The 18469-nt window shown below is 29.1% G+C and overlaps 1 protein-coding gene across 4 annotated transcripts in view; it reads right to left on the reverse strand.

Moving 5' to 3' along the window:
- The window catches only part of LOC103580517 (rap1 GTPase-activating protein 1), a 90092-nt gene that overhangs the window by 12919 nt on the left and 58704 nt on the right, over positions 1-18469 (reverse strand). For 3 of the 4 annotated variants that reach the window (XM_008562289.2, XM_008562291.2, XM_008562290.2), the window contains exon 4: positions 986-1297. In XM_008562289.2, the coding sequence (XP_008560511.1) occupies positions 986-1297 (312 nt within the window). Of the gene's footprint in view, positions 1-985; positions 1298-17349; positions 17550-18469 lie in introns of those variants that run through there. The other variant, XM_008562292.2, reaches the window with a different exon arrangement.

The raw sequence follows: 18469 nt of genomic DNA on the forward strand, positions 1-18469 counted from the left end.
ATAGTGTTCTTTTCCTGTGTATCTTTTACTTTGCTTGTCCAGACTTAAATCTTGCTCTTGGATCATATAAAACTAACTACGGCAAGATTCTCTGTACGCTATTGTATTGTGTAAGCTTATGTACTATATGTACATACATTTTACAAGGACTTTTTGTCTGTTTATTCATCAATCTCTTGTTTCTAGCACATGTCATGTGGGTCCAGTGGGATTTGTCCAAGCCCACGCGAGTATTAGACCCTCTGGCGTTTACGTAGGTTGCAATCGCTATATAATTCTATTCTGATCTATGCTGTATGATAAATCAATAGCTGACATATACTCACTTGGGAGAACAAAGAACAAATTATAACTTTGGTCAAAACTCAAAGACATAAAGAAAATGATATTTTCATCACGAAAAATCTATATTAACTATTATCATTTATAGTTCGGGATTACCACAATAGCTTATAAATATTTTTCGTTTGTTGGAAACTACAAAACTCAGAAATAAAAGTGGGAAGTAATGATATGTTGTATATATATATATTTGAGGAGAAGCCGCACCTAGCCTTATGGATAATCTGTAAATAGAGAAGCGACTAAAAACGCAGACGTTAAACCGCCGAGAATAGAACTCGCTACTGAAGTATTTGAGTCTCTTTAGTTTAAACTGATGTACTAACTCTCTGTGATCCTTTACATCTTTAGATTTTAGCGGCACTTAACAGTCTAATTAAATTTATTGATTAAACTAACAGGAATTGGTCGTTTAATAGTTTATTTCTACAGTGACAATACACATTTAACGATCAAATTCAAGCTTCAATTATACACTCATAGTCTTTATGAGTGTTTAAAAGTTTTGTTACTAAATTGACTTTAAAATATTATGATTTAAACCATTAATTATAGATTCACAAATCTAAAAAAAAAATCACCCTCAACAAATGTTTTTATCTCTTCACTCTCATCATTATTAAAATAATGAATAGATAATTACCCTTCCAACAAAGAAGCGTCTATAGCACTTGGCTGTGTCATCCTGATCGATTCGTGGCTGCCAAGCTGGTTGTGTTGGCAGCATTGCTCTGCCAACAGAATCAAGAGCATGACGATGATCAGTACCATCTACCCAATATCCTGGAGGTGTTACAATTAGTGGTGGTTGTTGCTGAGTACAGGTATTAGCTTGTTGAATAGCTGCCTCCATCAAGGCACGTCCCAAAGGTGCATCGCCAACTGGCGATGGTGATGGAGACGGTATGAGGGTTTGATTACCAGGACTGGAAACTTGACGATCGTCTCTAGATGTCTGAAATCAGGACATTTTTTTTTATATATTAATTCACTTTCTAGAACATAAATATGTAATAGTCATATTATATATCATCGGCAATATTGATAAGTTATATTACGTAACAGTTTTACATGATTTCAAAAATACATATAGATGGGATCAATACATCCTCAAATAGTTTATTTCTCACTATAGCAGGCCTCCCTATTATTAAAGCGAGCATCGTGCTCCAAACAAACATCCAAACATGTTCCTCGAGGTCTGGGAAAGTTAACAACATATGAACTAGCATACGGCAGTTCCAGCGGGTAATAACTACAGTAGCAATGAAAGATTGATGCGAGTAAGATAGTGATTTGTAAACATATATATATCGATGCATCACTGTAAATATTTACATAGGGATGATTACTACGGAGTACAATGAACTTATTCTAGTTTTCCTATTGTAGAAATAATAATTATAAAGCTCAAATTATAAAAAATGTTTGGTACTGTAGGCTAACTCCGAAACGTTCTGCTATTTTCAAACTTAAGGTTCGAAAACTATTTCAAGTACTATGTAATAAAATTGAGTTTTTGACTTTGTGAGCTCAAAATTGTTATTTTTCTTGATGTTAAAATCATAATGGAAAATTTACCATCAGATTATTTTTAGAGATTTTAATTCAGTTGGACTGTTGGTTACACAAAAAAAAGTATATTTTTGTCTCAAGAATATTTTTGGCAATCCAGAAGAAAATCAAAATTTTCTTAGTTCGAGAAAAAAAATGATCACAAAAACTTCCTTAAACATCGAAACTCATCATCATCAAATAAAAACTTGAATTTCGAGTGTTTTACTGGAATTAGTTGAGCCGTTTTTTTTTTTTTTTAATGATTAATTTTTTTAACGGTACGTTAAAAGGAATATATACTACTATGAGAACGAGACTTACAATTTTAAGTACTTGAAACACATTACTAGTTTACGTAATGTGCGTAAGCGTAAATTCTTCTTTAATAGAAGAATTAATGCATTTCAAGCAAAATAGTGAGTCATATGCAGCATATCAGTACACTATCTGTAGCATTATTTGCTATGATACACATATAATAGTAAAGATTATGTGTAATGTGTACACAGAAAAAATAACTCAACTTGAATTGAGAATTTTTTTTCTTTACATTTGAATTCTTCACGGAGAAAAATGTTGGCTCAAAACCTACCAATTTTTATTATGCTGTCGACCTAACTTGAAACAGGAAGGGAAGCATCCAAAAAACTATTATGCTCATACGAAAAATTATTATGCAGTATCACAATAGTTACTACGCGCAGGAAACTTATCGATAAGATTTAGTAACAATTACCTTCATACATTATAATAATTACAATGCGACATAATAATTTTTCGTATGAAATTGTTTCAATTTAATTTTTAAACAAAACACCGACTTTCGAAGGGATCGAATTCACGTCCTTTGAATTAAAAGAATTGTCTTCTACCCACTAGGCTGACATATGCCAGAGAGGTTAGAACTCAAAATTTTAACTATAAATACTATGACAACGGCATAGAGGTCTCTCTATTCTCGATGGTTTGAACAGTCAAAAGGGAATTGTCAAAAACTAAAACTAATTTTTTTGGGTTGAGTTCTTACCACTCTTGCTTAATCGGTAATATAGTTGAAACAAGAATTTGAGGCTCCCTGAAAAAATGATTTTTTTTTTTCAATTGAACAAAATTATACACGAATCAAGAATTTAAATTTATCAATCGAAGAAATTTTTTCTCGAACCGAGAATATGAATTGTAAGAAAAAAATATTCTTGAACAAGAAATTTTTTTCTTCATCTTAATATTCTTGGGTCAAGTAAATTTTTCGTGATTCGAGTTAATTTTTTTTTTTATACATTTTTTTCTTGATATTGGAGCCAATCAAATACTAGTTCAACAATATGATAACCAAAAAATTGTAGCAACTTACATTGTAACACTGAAATTAATCTGAGAAGGGATAACTCCAGGAATATATTAGTAAGATTAATATTTACTTTTTTTCCATTTATGCGTATTCAAGTCTAACATTTTAGTGTATAGTGTAATTTATCCATTGAGTTAATTCGTATACTCCCAAAGACTGATATCATGTGCGAAGAATTATTTTAAAGTTTATATTAGAGCTTACTTTGATACTTTTTGGCGACATTTATTGTTTTGATAAATAGATTAATAAATATTATAATTAAAAGTTTATACTAAAAAAAAATTAAGCTCTAAAAATTTATTTAGTAATTTATAATATAAATAAATATTAATCTAAAAATACATCAACGAAGTAGAATCCTTTTTTTCGTTTCTGTTTCCTGAAAAGTTGCGACCCGAGATATATTTAGATGAAAAAAGAGGGTAAAAGAAATGTTGCGAAGAGTCATATGTTGTAGTTTTTTTTATTCACTTTAGTTTTTTTTCTTCCTATTTAAATTTAGAAACACTTAAATTAGTAAATGAGGTAAAGAAGAAGATGACTTTTTTTGGTTTCTCTTGAGGATATAGTATATTTTACAGTGAGAATCAATTACAAATAGTCACCACGAAGACGTGAAGACCAGCTGAAGACTTTCAAAAAAAGATTAAGTAACATGAAACCGTCTCATCGGATCTGCCATAAAATAATGTAATAAAAACAAAAAATAATTAAGCTAGAGGGGACACACAACGCTGTGTGCTTTAGATGTAAAATAAAATTTTAACAATATTTTTTAAGGATTTAAAATTATATAAATTTGGAAAGGATCTTAGAAAAGTTTGACAAGTTCAAAGGTACATATGTATATAGGAATATTCCCCAAATGCTCATGTATTAATTAATATAACGAAAATAGTTTCTAAAATTTATAAGTAAGCATTGCAATAAAATTTTTTTTATTTAAAAAAAAATTCCTATTTTATTCCTAACTTTTTTTTTACTTGTTCTTTTTAACGAATTAATCAGTCTAGTCTTTTTAACGTTATTTGGGAAAAATATTTTTCAACAATTCTTACTTTTCGCATGAATCGTAATCGATTTGACTGATGAAAGCTCAAACTTCCACGAAAGCTAAAATTTAATAAAACTTTTCGGATACACTCTGAGAATTATCTCAATCAGTTCCATCAATTGTCGTTATCAATTCGTTCAAGAGTTATGGAATACCTACACATACACATGCGGATTTATACAGAGTACTATTAGGATATCATGTTGAATATATAGTGTGAATAGATTCCTTGAACCTTAAATGTCGACATCTAATGAAAACACGATTTTTGAAAATTGGACAGAAATCAATAACCCATACGAAGTCGCCGTTAATGGAAAAAATTCTGTAGATCGGCCTATGTTTGACTGCCACCGCTCGGCCAAGCATTGGCAATTAGTAATGGCCCAAACCTGGTTAATTAACAGCAGCCGTTTATTTTTTATCAAGATAGCGTAGTCAAATCGAAGTGAGTTTTTATTGAAATTTTTGAATGTAGTGTCATAATCAGAATATGACTTCCCATAAAGGAAACGCCAGTCATACGACGCTGCTGATGGCTGGCCAATAAATAGCTACTTATGACTGGCCGATTATCGGTTCGCAACGTTGTGCCACTGTTGGTGAATTAGTGGTCCACGATTGATTCTTGTTAAATGAAAAAATCTACTAATCAGCTATTAATTATACAAATAACTTATTATTATAGTTTTCTTAAATTAATAATTATTTATTTTTGATTTAAACTAATTTTTAATTAATAATATATTTGAATTTTCCGATTAAAGTTATTTACAGCTAACAATTAAAATATTTTTTAATTCGTTATTATTTGCAACCAACAACCGCAATTTTATAACTTTATTTATAAAAATCAATTAAATTTAATAAGTTTTATTTTAAAAAATTATGTAATTATAATAAAAATAGTACGAAATTATTTTTTTTCTTTCTCAATAATCGAAAATATTAATTAAATTCTTCTTTATATTGCATAAAACCGAAAGGTTGTAATAGAAAGAATAACCCATACGAAAAAAATATATATCCGGGCAAATCTGCATTTATGAGACATATATTTATATATATGTTGCATATATGTGACATATTCCAGATTTGCCCGAATATATCCAGATATATATTTTTTTCGTATGGGAAATAGATTATTTAAAAGTATCAGTTCGACGTTAGTAGGTTCGTCCAGTAGCTACCGTTCGGACCCAGCAATCAGAAGGACAGCAATTCGCGCTCAGAGCCCAACCAAATTTTTCATCGAGGTTGTTCAACATCATTTATCTCATTTCATTAGTTCAAACGTTAATGATCATGAACTCCACTAGGATAACAATAATAAAAAGTTTTTTAAATTAAATTTATTTGCTTGCTTGGCCGATCGCTGGCTGCCATTAATCGGCCGATAGTCGAGCGCCATTAATGGACCGGGGTTATCATTTGTATATTCAGCCGTTCATGGACAATTAAAAGTTGCTAATAACTAAACGTTAATCATCATACTTCGCCCGGCGATGGGCCATTTAAGGGCCGGTTTCCAAACTTTGTATGGGTGCTTGCCTATTTTTTAAAATTTTTAATTTTCTTAGCGAGAAGTTGAAATTTCCGCTTGCCCAAGTCTACATTTTTACATATAAGATTGTTTTCTTTATATAAATTTATATACTTTCGCCGTGCACATTTATTCATATATATATATATATATATATATATATATATATATATATATATATATATATATATGTATATATATATATTTATAAAGAAATATAGGTTGAAACAAAGAGATCGATGTCAAATAGGAAAGTGAGGGGAAAATTAACGTGCTAGAGATTGTTGATCGGCTATCGCCATTAAGATGAAATTATATTGAGGAGAGCAAAGAAAGGGGTCGGAAGAGAAATCATAATGTAAACTGTCGAGTAATGCAGTAAGCTCTCTTTCTTTATATATTATACATGCAATAAGATAGTGACTCATCTTGTACGTGGGCGTGTAGGAAATGTCTGATCAAACCTGCGCAATTCAAGTAAGGTCTCAATTCAGCTAAAGAGATATGAAAAATTTCCATTTTTTATGGCATTTTTTTTTTAAAGAATAAAATTTTTGAAAAATTACACATCCAAGTCGAAAAATTAAACTTCACTTTCAATTTCGAATTTAGGCTATGCATAAACGTATTCTAGAACCTCATTCAAATCTCTATACTGCATGTTTTTCAGTTTTTACACCACAGAGGTTCAAGTGAGGTTCTGCTTTTTGATTATGGCAGAGTAAAATAAATCACAGTTGCAAGAAAATATTAATTGATTTAAGTAAATAAATATGTTATCGTTATGGTGAAAATAACATATTTTTCATGATACTATTAACTTAAAGTTTTAGTGTCATCTGTACAGCGAGTACCAAGAGATAATTTCAGTCCAATGCCGCTAAATAGTATGTTACACACCTAGGGAAGTAAATAAGAAAGCCTCAGATCACATGTTTGTTGACCTCGGATTCGCAAACAATTACATGTGATCTGAGACAATTTTTACTTTACTTCCCTAAGTGTGTAATATACTATAGTAAACGCGTACATTGCGGTTGCCTTTAGTCAGCGGGCAGAAACATATTGTAAGTATTTAGTCCTTTGGGAAGAAATAATTAATGTTTATCATTTACGTAAATGACAGTTCTGTTTTTGTGATAAAGTTTTACAAAAATGAGAATAAAAAATAAACAGTACTTGTAGTTTCTGTTTAATCGTAAATCACGTATCACAATTTACGCTTACGTTAATAATTGGATTACACTATTGGTCTTAAATTAACTTGTTTCTATCTGGCTGCTGACACTGAAACTTCAAGTTCCAATTCAGGTAATCATGAAAAAAAGACACTGCAAGAAAAATATTGCTGTAAGAGCAATACCATTATTATTTACGGCTTTTACCGTTGCTCTCGTAGTACAAAATTCTATTTGGGTTTCTGATTTCACCCCCTGCCTCTCCCTTCTCCCATTGTCTGTTTTCTCATCGTCGAATATTTAATATTTGCTTTAACGATAAATATCCGTGAAAATTTATTTATTCCCGTTTATATCATTAAAGTTGACTGTTGACTAATATTAAAATTTAATAATAACTTCTGGTAAAGTTTTTTATTTAAATAACCACAAAATAATGTTCTAACTAAATTTATTATTTTGTATCCTTTATATTTTCATTATTTGAGACTTTAATTTCTTATTTTACAAACAACAGATATTTAAGCTTTGGCTGTTAATCTTTAAAGTTTAATTTTTTTAATATTTACTTTGTCTTTTTTATAGTTTCAAATAATAATTTTATGTAAATAAAGTGTATATTTTAGCATTCGACTCATAATTATTATTTATTAAATATTGAAATCACGATTTTACTATTTGAATGAATAATAATTGCTAAAAGTATTATAGTTATTAGACATATCAAGCTTTATTGATTACAGTTCCTTCTTTTCCCTGTAAAACAGCAATATCAAGGATAGGGAATAACCAAATATTACATGTGGTTATTTTAACAATGCTTTTATTTGAAATTGAAGATTATTAATGCAGCGATCTAGTATTGCCAATTCAACAATACATTTTGTTATGATATGTATCGTAAAATAAAGTGCAATAACGATTTGAAGAAATAAATTTAAAACTATAAAAAAAAAAATAAAAAGCCCGACGACTTATAATTCAATCTTCTGTTAATATAATTAAGTTACGAATTTTTTCGTAAGAAACTTATAGTAGATGAGGAATAAAAAAAAGTCGTTATATAAATTTATAAAAATAAATTTAGATAAACTTTAAATTTAGTAGATTAAACTTGAAAAATTTTCGGTTGTTAAAACTGAAATAGCAAAATAATTCATAAAAACTGTCAAATAAAATAAAAAAAAATTATAGAATAGAAAAAAATGTAAATACTTGTGCATTAATAACGCAAGGGTCGTCGAGAAGTAAAAAAATATAAGAAGAACCGAGGGAAAGAAATACAAGAAAGAAAGAGCCTCTTTGAAGACCTTAACAAATGCGGAGACGGAGATAGTCCTCACTCCATCCTGTATTATACTTGCTACCCTAAGCAAATGTAAATTTAAAACTGCATGAATCGGCGCTCTAGTATATATATATATATATATATATAGATATATGATGCGTCTATTCAGCCTTCAAGAGTTTATGGCCTGCAGCTATTTTTTAAAATTTTGTGAAATTGAAAGAAAATCGCGAATAACTTTATCATTAATATAAATATATTGCAATGACATAACGAAAATACAGGCAATATATATATAAATTGAAAAAATAATAAAAAAATTGAATAGTCTTATTTATTTGTATTTTGATAATTTTTACAAAAACGATTTTTACCATCAGTTCGAAAAATCTGAAATAATTTTCATTTTATGTGTTTAAAGTTTAACAAGTTTCAAGCTCGATAAAAATCTATATACGCATCGTCGCATCCGGTTTGCAAATTGCAGACTAAAAAAAAGAGTCTCGTTATTTGGGGGAGACGAGTGATAGAAAGAATAAGAAGAGAGAAAAAAAGAGACACAACGAGGGAATCGCTGACTCTCGTGGGAATGAATAATTCACGACTGGTATTGTTGGTCGCACCCATGTATAGTCCGTATATACGTTCAAGGTGCGCCGAGAATGAAATTGGAAAGAGAAAAGCACTAAAATCCAGAGGAAGAGAAGAAAGAAAATATTAAATCTTTTCAATTGTATTAGAGTTAGATACCTGCCTATTTTATTTCATATGCCCACACTTAATTGTATTTTTCATTTCCGGCTATCCTACAAATTTTTAATTTTCAAAAATTAAAAAAAAATGTTATTATTTCATTTCGATTTTCAGAATTGGAAATCCTTTAAATGTAGATGGTCCGTAGCGATGAGATGCTACTCTGACTATTTTCAGGACGTATGTGTAAAAGTATCAATTTCATATTTTTTTAACGAATCAACCTATTCAAATGAGCGTTGCGGGAATCAAGAGTTCTTTATGTTTTAAACTTGGTAAAATAAATTTTAAGTTATTTGAAAAATAATCTTTCTAAAAGTGTTTAAAAATTTCAACACTTAAGTTAATTAATATTAAAATTTTAACGATTGCGATTAAATCGATTTTGCAAAATGTTGTATTTAATATTAACTGTTGAGAAGTATTACTGTATTAGAACCCTGGTAAAAATACTTGGCCGAAAATACATCAAAAAGGTACAATTTAGTCGAAATCATGCCGAAACGATAAAATTTTATTGAAAGAGGCCGAACGTTGGCCAAAAACGCACCAAAATTATATTATTCTTCATAATCATAAATTGAATCAGCCTAGCTAGTTCTCAGCCTTATGTTCACTACCTAGGTCTTTTGTCAGCCACTATCCGGGCAATACTTTGTATTTTTATATTCAAAAAATTATTTTCAATTGTTGTAATTATTTCTTACATAATATAATAAAATTATTTCTCAAGATAGGCTTTCTAATCAATATGTATACAGCACAAACTCTAAAAATAACATTGTTCAAGTTCATTTTAAATCTGTATGGAAATATTGTTATTCGCCGTTTTTTGATATTTTTAATTATTTTTTATAATATACTTTTTGAAAAACTCAAGAAAAGAGTTAACTCACAGTGTCGTTTTGTTGTTAACTTAAATAATAACTTAGTTTCACAGACGACATATTATGAACTATACTATCGATATTTTAAGAAAAAATAACTATGACCTCCAATATAACAATTTAATAAGCTTTAATCACATTACGAGTAACTATGCATTCTAATATATATGCCAAATATTAAAGAACTTAATTAAAGTGTATTGTTTTGTATTTTATTCACCTTTTCTTTTTAGTGATCAAGTCCATAACTCCTTCTATGGGTCGTAAATACTTACGATTATTTATGAAATATTAAGTTTACTAATTGAAATATATAGTCAGCGAAAATCTGTTTTTCACTTGTTTATATATAAAAAACGATTATACCTGAAATACTAATACTTTTTAACCGCCTTAAAAAACTACCAAATTTTATACATAATGTATTTTTTATTCTGCAAATGCATGTAGTACATATACGTTGAAACCGGAACATAAACGTTCGAGGGCGGCAGCTGCAGGCCGGGTCACGTCTGCACCTGGCACGTTAAAACGATAAAAAGAGAACGAAGAAAAAAATTTTTAAAAAACCAGTAATAGTAAATATAAGGGACCAGACACGCGTAGCCCGTCGGTGGTTGGGCAAATCCTCATGTCAGCTGTTATTCTGTCTTTGATATAAAGAAAGGATATACCAGCTATTTTATACAGGATACGGCTTTATTTTTTCTTTATTGCTTTAAAAACATATTAGAATAAAGAAGGTTAATAATAATAAGACACTGATCGTAAAGAGAAGATAAAATTTTCAAATTTGAAATTGAAGAAAATATATATAGGAATAAAACATCGGCGATAAAGCGACTTAATGTAACATTCGAAATTTCAGGAATTAATTTTTCGGTGGCGATCGATTGGTAAAATATTTTACATCTTATTTAAAAACTAGTCAAGTGAAATTATCTTCAAAGTCTTATTTTTGAAAGATGCACAATATCATATCTAGGCGTTTTCTAAGGGAGGCAGGGAAAAAACTGTCCTCTGTCAGCCAAGTGGTATGTCGACCACTACATGGAATTGGTTCTATGGGCGAATCCTCTCCAAGCCAGCAAGGGAAACCAAATGCTTAGGATTCTTTGGGTTTGGACTCGTAGTGGCTGTTAGTTTAACCCCACTCACAAAAGGATTCTTGATCTGATTATTAATCCTAGAGTAACGTCAATAATGAACTTCTGGTCAATATTTCGCTATTACTATATGATGGTAGATAAGACGGGGCAGTCGCAGCACGTGCGTGTAAACGTACGTATATGCCTGAAAAAGATGAGGAAACGGTCTCCTATAAAAACGAGCTGAGCTTCGGCCCTGTTAGAATAATTAAATAATATCATATCTAGTAGAGCAGTGAGTAATAGTAAAAACTTGTAGTCGTCTTTGATAAAACTTACAATTTTCTGGGAATTTTTCATATCAGTTTGGATTTCCATACTTGAATTTTCAACAGCTGTCGACGTTTTAGTAACTGATATAAAATTACTGACTAATTTTTTACTATTTTCAGAATAATGTTGCGTGAGTATGCCATGTCTCTAAAATGAATCAAAACTTGTTCAGATGAGTCTTTGTTATTTAAAACTGTTGATTATAATTTAAATTTCGTGAAAATTTGAGGTTATCAGTCAAGCGAATTTTGAGTTATACCAAAAATATAAAATTTATTTTTCTTTCTCGTTTTTTTTTTTATAAATTTAAAATGAATCGACCTACTGATTTCATAATCTATTCGACTCCAAAGCTCAGTGAACTCTTTCAGATGCCGCAAAGGCCATGTACATGGTTAGGTGGTGCGTTTGAGAGATATCGTTAACCAAAAATTTGATAAATAATGTTTTTTTTCTTTGTTTTGTTTAGATAATTCATAGCCACGTAATTCTATGGGTTTAAATGTTATCTTTGATGTTCCTTTTAATAAACCTATACCAGAAAGTATTATAAAATCGGTGAAAAAACTGTAATTTTGGACTACTTTTTCTGTTTAAAAAAAAAAAAAAAATAAATAAATAAATTTCTATTTTAAACAATTTTTTATCCGAAGGGTATTAAAATGTTGAGGAAAAAAAAACTAATAGCCGATGATAATGGTTTTAGTGCTGTTATTAAAGAAATTAATCATGGATAAAATGCATTCTAAACTGAGAGAATTTTTTGTTAAAATTGACCTTGCTGACGCAGGTGTACAGCTGAAACAACTATGACCGAATGAACTTTTTACAGTGCTCTTCATAAAACGTGTAGGTCAACACTTTATAACCCAATAAATGAATAAAATAAAATTTAAATTTTAAAAAATTATAACTTTTTATCTAATACTGATTATTCGGATCTTTCAATTGCAACTAACATGATCAACTTTTTTTATATACGAACAGTTAAAGAATAACTTCTTTTAAAAGAATCTGTTTAGCTAAAAGAGTTTAAAATCAATAACTATTATTTTTTTCGAGCTCTTTGAACTCGTAGACACTCGGAATTTTTGGGGCTGGCTAGAATCCACTACTTTTTAAATTTATTTATAGGTATAACCAAGTCCGAAATAAGAAAATAAAATAAACAGTATCCGGAACCCGATTATAATAATAAAAATGAAAAAACATTTAGTACTTTCTCTGTAAATTATGAAGCCATTAAAAGAAACTAAAGAAACATTGAAGATGATTCACACGCGAGAGACCGATCGATTAAGCTGTGAATCACCTGGACTTTCCTCAACTGTTTAGTAGTATTAAATTAATCTAATCAAAAATAAACCACTGATAGGATTTAAATAATATCAACATTTACTGAATAAAATAGTAAATAATAAATTGATCCGGATAAGAGAAAAGTACTCATTTTTGACTGTTCATCTCAGAACTGAGTAATGGTAGTCAAGGTTAAAATTATAGTAAATTTATAAATAAACTTTCAAAAACCTTTTTTTTCCCTAATAAATTTGTCAACTTATTTTTTAACGATGCGAGTTTAAAGTTACTTTTACGAAAGTTTTCTGGCGTATGTTTAATGATAACGATAAATGAATCAACAGAAAACCCATAGTACTGACCTCTATTGCATGAAAGATGATCTAACCTGCTGTAATATAATTTATAAACTATTCTTTGATTATTATATTGCTATAATGTATAGAAAATTATTATTCTGTTAAGGTTCTACAAAATTTTAGACTCTCCATTTTTAATTTTTAATGTTTATCTGTGAATTAATTTGACTTGAAAATCGGTAACCGTTTTTTCTTAATGCATTATTAATATTTTTCAAAATTGAAAAAATTACTCTTATTCAATATACGTGAAGATTCAAATATGAAACTTTACAATTAAATATGTAATTAACTATTAAGAGTTTATTAAAAGGAATTAAATATATAAATTGTAGAAAAAAATTTTAAGGGCTCCAAAATTTCATACGTTTCTAGATAGTATGAACAAACCACAAATAAAATAACAAACAGTTTTTAAATTAATACTGAATTAATTTTCATATACGGTTCAGAATTTTACAATCTTATTTATAAATTTTGTTTAGAATGATCGTTAGAGTTATTAAATTTTTGAATATTTTTAAAAGAGACTTAAAGCTTCGAATATAAAAAATTAAGAAACGAAAATAAAACAAATAATCCCTGATTAAAGAAAACGATTCACTCAATGGTGAATGTACATCTATATAGTAATAAAATTGAATCGTTTTGAATTGTTTTGAGTCGTTTCTAATTATTTTGAATCGTTTCTTTTAATCAGGGATATGTGGTTAACATCAGAGGTGACGTATGTCATCTGCGCTATGGCACGAGCGAACGATTAAAGTCGATTGACAAGCAGTGCCCACTTTAACTTGTTTAAAAATTGCCCTCTCTCTTGTCCAATATCCGTTAATATTTTCTTTGCTCAACATCAATCATTGACTACTCCATATTCCACTCTCACAAATTGATATGCGTGCGTGCAAATAAACTAAACTAATATAATAAAGCTTGCCAAATTAGAAGCCTCAGTTATTTTAACTTGATAAATATAACTGCTACTTTTATGCTGTAACATATTTGATTTTTTAACTTCTCGCGATGAAAATTAAAACTTTTCGAAAAAAAGAAAGAGAGGGGGGTATTGATTTTAAACCGGATTTCAGAATCAGAGTTTATTATAAATGTCGGCGACTTTTTTCGATATTAGAAAACGTTTCTAAATATTTCTACAATGATGTCCGTTGATCAGAAGTCATTATATTAGATACGATTTTTGAAAACCGTATTTCCGACAAAAGCCGAGATTTAAAAAAATCCGGACTCACATACTGCAATTTTAGAAATATGTCTGAATGTATTACATTGATAACCATAATTTATTCCCAAACGCACTGTGAACTTGGCCAGTTTGGATTTCGAATCAAGTCAAGTTGAAACCAGTTTTTATAGCTGGAATATAAATATACTAAAGTACATCTATATAATTAATGTATATTCTACATTAAAAGCGATAAATTAATCTCGGACTTGACTAAATCTCGGATTGAAAAACTGACCTTGAAGTTGATCCATGATCATGGTTTTTAAAACAACTTTATTCAATAATTCAAATAATCTGCGTTCCGACATTGTGGTGGAGGCAGAAGTTTATCTATCAATCAAACGCGATATGTTTGAAAGAGTGAAACTTTAAGTTGTACGTCAAAGAATAAGAGATATCCATAAAACTAATAGCGTCAAACGTACGTGATGAAAATAAAAATGAATTTGTAAAAGGAAAGTTTTTTAGTTGATTCAATCAGATTTTTTTAAAAATGATTGCCTTTGATGATCCTAGTTCAAAATCCTTTAAAAAAGGTTTAATATGATTCTTATTAATGTACGATCCTGTTGAGTTTTATTAGACCAATTTGTCACAAATATAAATAATAATTCTTAGATAATTGAATATTGGTCCCATTTACAAAATATTGACGTAACTGGAATTTTTTCAAATTGAACGTTTGTTTATTCAAAAGTAAATGTTTAGAAAAGTACATGGAGAAAAAAAATGGCTATTTTTTCTACATTACTTAGAGGAAATTCCTATGTTGACATATAGTCAAAATTTCTATATAGAATTAATTTCTACGTAAAAATGTAAAAAATACCTATATTTGGCGGATATTTTACCTATATAACATAGGAATTTTTCCTATGTTGACACAGTAAAAATCTCTATGTTAACATAGTAAAAATATCCCTACAATGGAATAAAAATTCTTCGTATGTGATATGGTTATTTTTACGATGTCAGCATAGGAATCTTTCCTACATGAAAAAAGCTATAGTTGTGATTGCTAGAAGTTGGAGTAAAGAAACGCAACACCAACTTGAAATTACTTTAACCACACATGCAGTAACGCTAACTAGATGAGTCATTAATTTTTACTACAATATGTAGTTGTCAGTACTGTTCATATAGTACCCTTTACTACATACAGCAGTACCCACTACTACGATGTTTTACTATAATATTGTGGTTGGGAGAATCACAATTATTTTTCCGTGTATGTGAACATATAGCGATTTTCACTATGTAACATAGAAATAATTCATATGTATTAACATAGTGAAGTTTCTACCTCACGACTAGAAAAATATCTTTGCGAATATAGAAAAAGTACACTATAGACATTTATTTCATCCTGATATCAAGCCTAGATAATGTATACAGACAAATACAGAAATATCTGAACTAATGGTATATATAGACTCCTGACATATTATAATATATACCATATTACTTCAAAATTTTGTCAAGAAACGTTATATATATGAGATCATCTGCAATAGTGAAATTAGTAATCTGTTTCAAGTTAGAAAATAGACTTTGTTTTTGTTTTAAAACATGAAACACATTCAAAGTTTATTTGAAATGATATACGTACGTATATATTAGTAGATATACGTTAATTTACTCGATTCTAAACTTAGTTTAGCAGATAAATCATCCAACAGGCAAATAAAAAAGTTTTCTACAAGTTTATTTATATAATTTTCTCGGTAACAAATACGATATTACTGATAAAATTTCCATTAAAACATAATATTTGTCCTGTGATAAATAGATAAATAAATGAAATTGAAAACTTTAGCGGTTATAGAAATCACCAAATACACTTTCTGTTGATTTAAATAAAATTGATTTCTATATAACGTTTCGCGATTAATAGTTGAATAAAACTAGTTAGTTATGTAAACCATTTATTAGTGCTGGACGTTAATAATTTAAACAACCGCAAGTGCGGTGATGTGAGTATAGTAACTGCGCTTTGAGTCAAGGATTTATGTGGACTAAGCACCGTGAAAGTTAATGAATACTCAAACCAAGAATAAAACCATAGTCTTGACTCAGAACCGCGTAAAATCTTTTTCATTTATTTCTATTCCCATATTAAGTGTACACGATATGTATTACAGTTCAATGTTTAACATTTTTTTTATTTTATAAGACATCCGCACACGGAAAAGTCTCGAAAATATTATAACATTTAATATATTTTAAAAAAAATACTAATGCGAATTAATAATTGAATTATTTATATTATTTATGACCAAATTAATAGTAAAAATCTTACAATGGTAATTAATACTATATGGTTAACCGAAAAATTGCTATATTGTTACTTTTATTACTATTTCATTGATGTTCGTTATTTACAAAATATCAATTTATATAGAGAAAATATTCAATTATTTGATCGGTTTGTAATTATTCGAAAGTAGATCTATAAAATTAACAATTGGTAGAGATAGCGTATACGAATATGTATTACAAGTTCAGAGACTTTCGTTCAATGGAGACAGAAGACAGGATTTGCACGCGGGAGATCAGGATTTGAATCCCGGTCAAGTTATTTTTAAATATTAAAATTGAAACCAACACTAATACACACGTGCCATAAATAATAACAATAAAAGGTTGAAAAACTAATAAAATTTTAAGTTTATTTAATTCCATCCTAATGTAGTAAAATTTATTATATTGGGTAGTAAATTTCACTAAACATAGCCAAATTTATTGGTGCAGTTTACATTTATTGGCATACTTAAATAATAAAATTTCTATGAATATAAATAAAAACTGAATTCTCAAGATAGTAAAAGTCATTAAATTTCAATAGCATTTTAAGTTTACAATATATTTGTAAATAGAGTTCCCAATATTTTTTACTCCGTGTACTGTTATTTTCAATGTATCTTTTATTTAAGATTTAGTTTTTAAAACAAGTTATCTTTTCCTCAATTAATATTTTATCAATATACCCGTGAATCATTCATATCAATACATGGCGCGATGTCTCAATATTTTTTGCTTTAAAGAAAAGGATTATTGAGTTCTCTCACCTGGGTCACAAGTTTCGTAAGCGTACTAGTATGACCGTTACTCCTCTGTTGTTGCTGTTGCTGTTGACTGGCCTCCGATCTTAGATCGTGCCTCCACCTCAACACTCCCATCATGACGCACAAAAGTACGTCTCTTTTAACTTATTCAATGATTGTTATTCTTGCAGTCAAGGTTAAGCAGTAAAAGAAAAAGAGACGAAAAAAAAAAAAAAAAAAAATATATATATATATATATATATATATATAAATTAAAATATTTCAATACAATCTAATTCAACTTTTTCAAGGACCTCACGTCGTGACATAAAATAAAACTTGGTCAATTTGAAAAATTATTTTTTAAAAAATTATCCATATTAATTGAGTTCTCTCTCAAGCCTTCTGTTATGATGATATCAATTCAGTTTCAAAGCATGCTAATGCGTGAAACCAATAATCCAAAAAAAATCCCATCGAAGTAAAATCGAGCATTTGCGTACGCACTTTAAGTTGCAAAATCGCAATTCTTTAAATCGTACAGTAAGCAAAGAATTGAAACCTTGGATAAAAAAGCCGATCTCTCATAAATTATACAACCACTCCGAAATCACAATGTTTGCAATTACGCATTCTATGATTATTCATTTTGATGATCCTTGTAATATCAATGTCATTTCATCCACGTTGAATTATTAATAATTATTCGCATTACTATTAAACTTAAACCATGATTGTATATGTATACATAAACACACCCACACACACATATTCACACACTCATAAATATATAAAGATAAATAAAAGTATTTCACAAGATTATAATTAAAATATTTGATACTTATTAAACTTAATCACTGTCAATATTTGATTATGTTTTGGTGAAACAAAACACTGGATAGTGAAAAATTTAAATAAAAAGCCAGGAATCCCCTTAAACAATATTTAACAATAACCACGTGCTCATGGAACGGTAGAGGCCCAACTGCCGTTGAGTTTCAACCGGAGTTCCGGCGAGCCGAGCCGATTCTCTTTGAATTTTCTCCTCCACTGTGACTTCCCCTTCTACACCCCGCTGTGACCTGCTAGTACATTACAGACTATACACTTTTGTGTGCTGTTGTCGACTCCATCGCATCACTAT

This window comes from Microplitis demolitor, chromosome 7 (genome assembly GCF_026212275.2).
Source record: "Microplitis demolitor isolate Queensland-Clemson2020A chromosome 7, iyMicDemo2.1a, whole genome shotgun sequence".
Classification (NCBI taxonomy): domain Eukaryota; kingdom Metazoa; phylum Arthropoda; class Insecta; order Hymenoptera; family Braconidae; genus Microplitis; species Microplitis demolitor.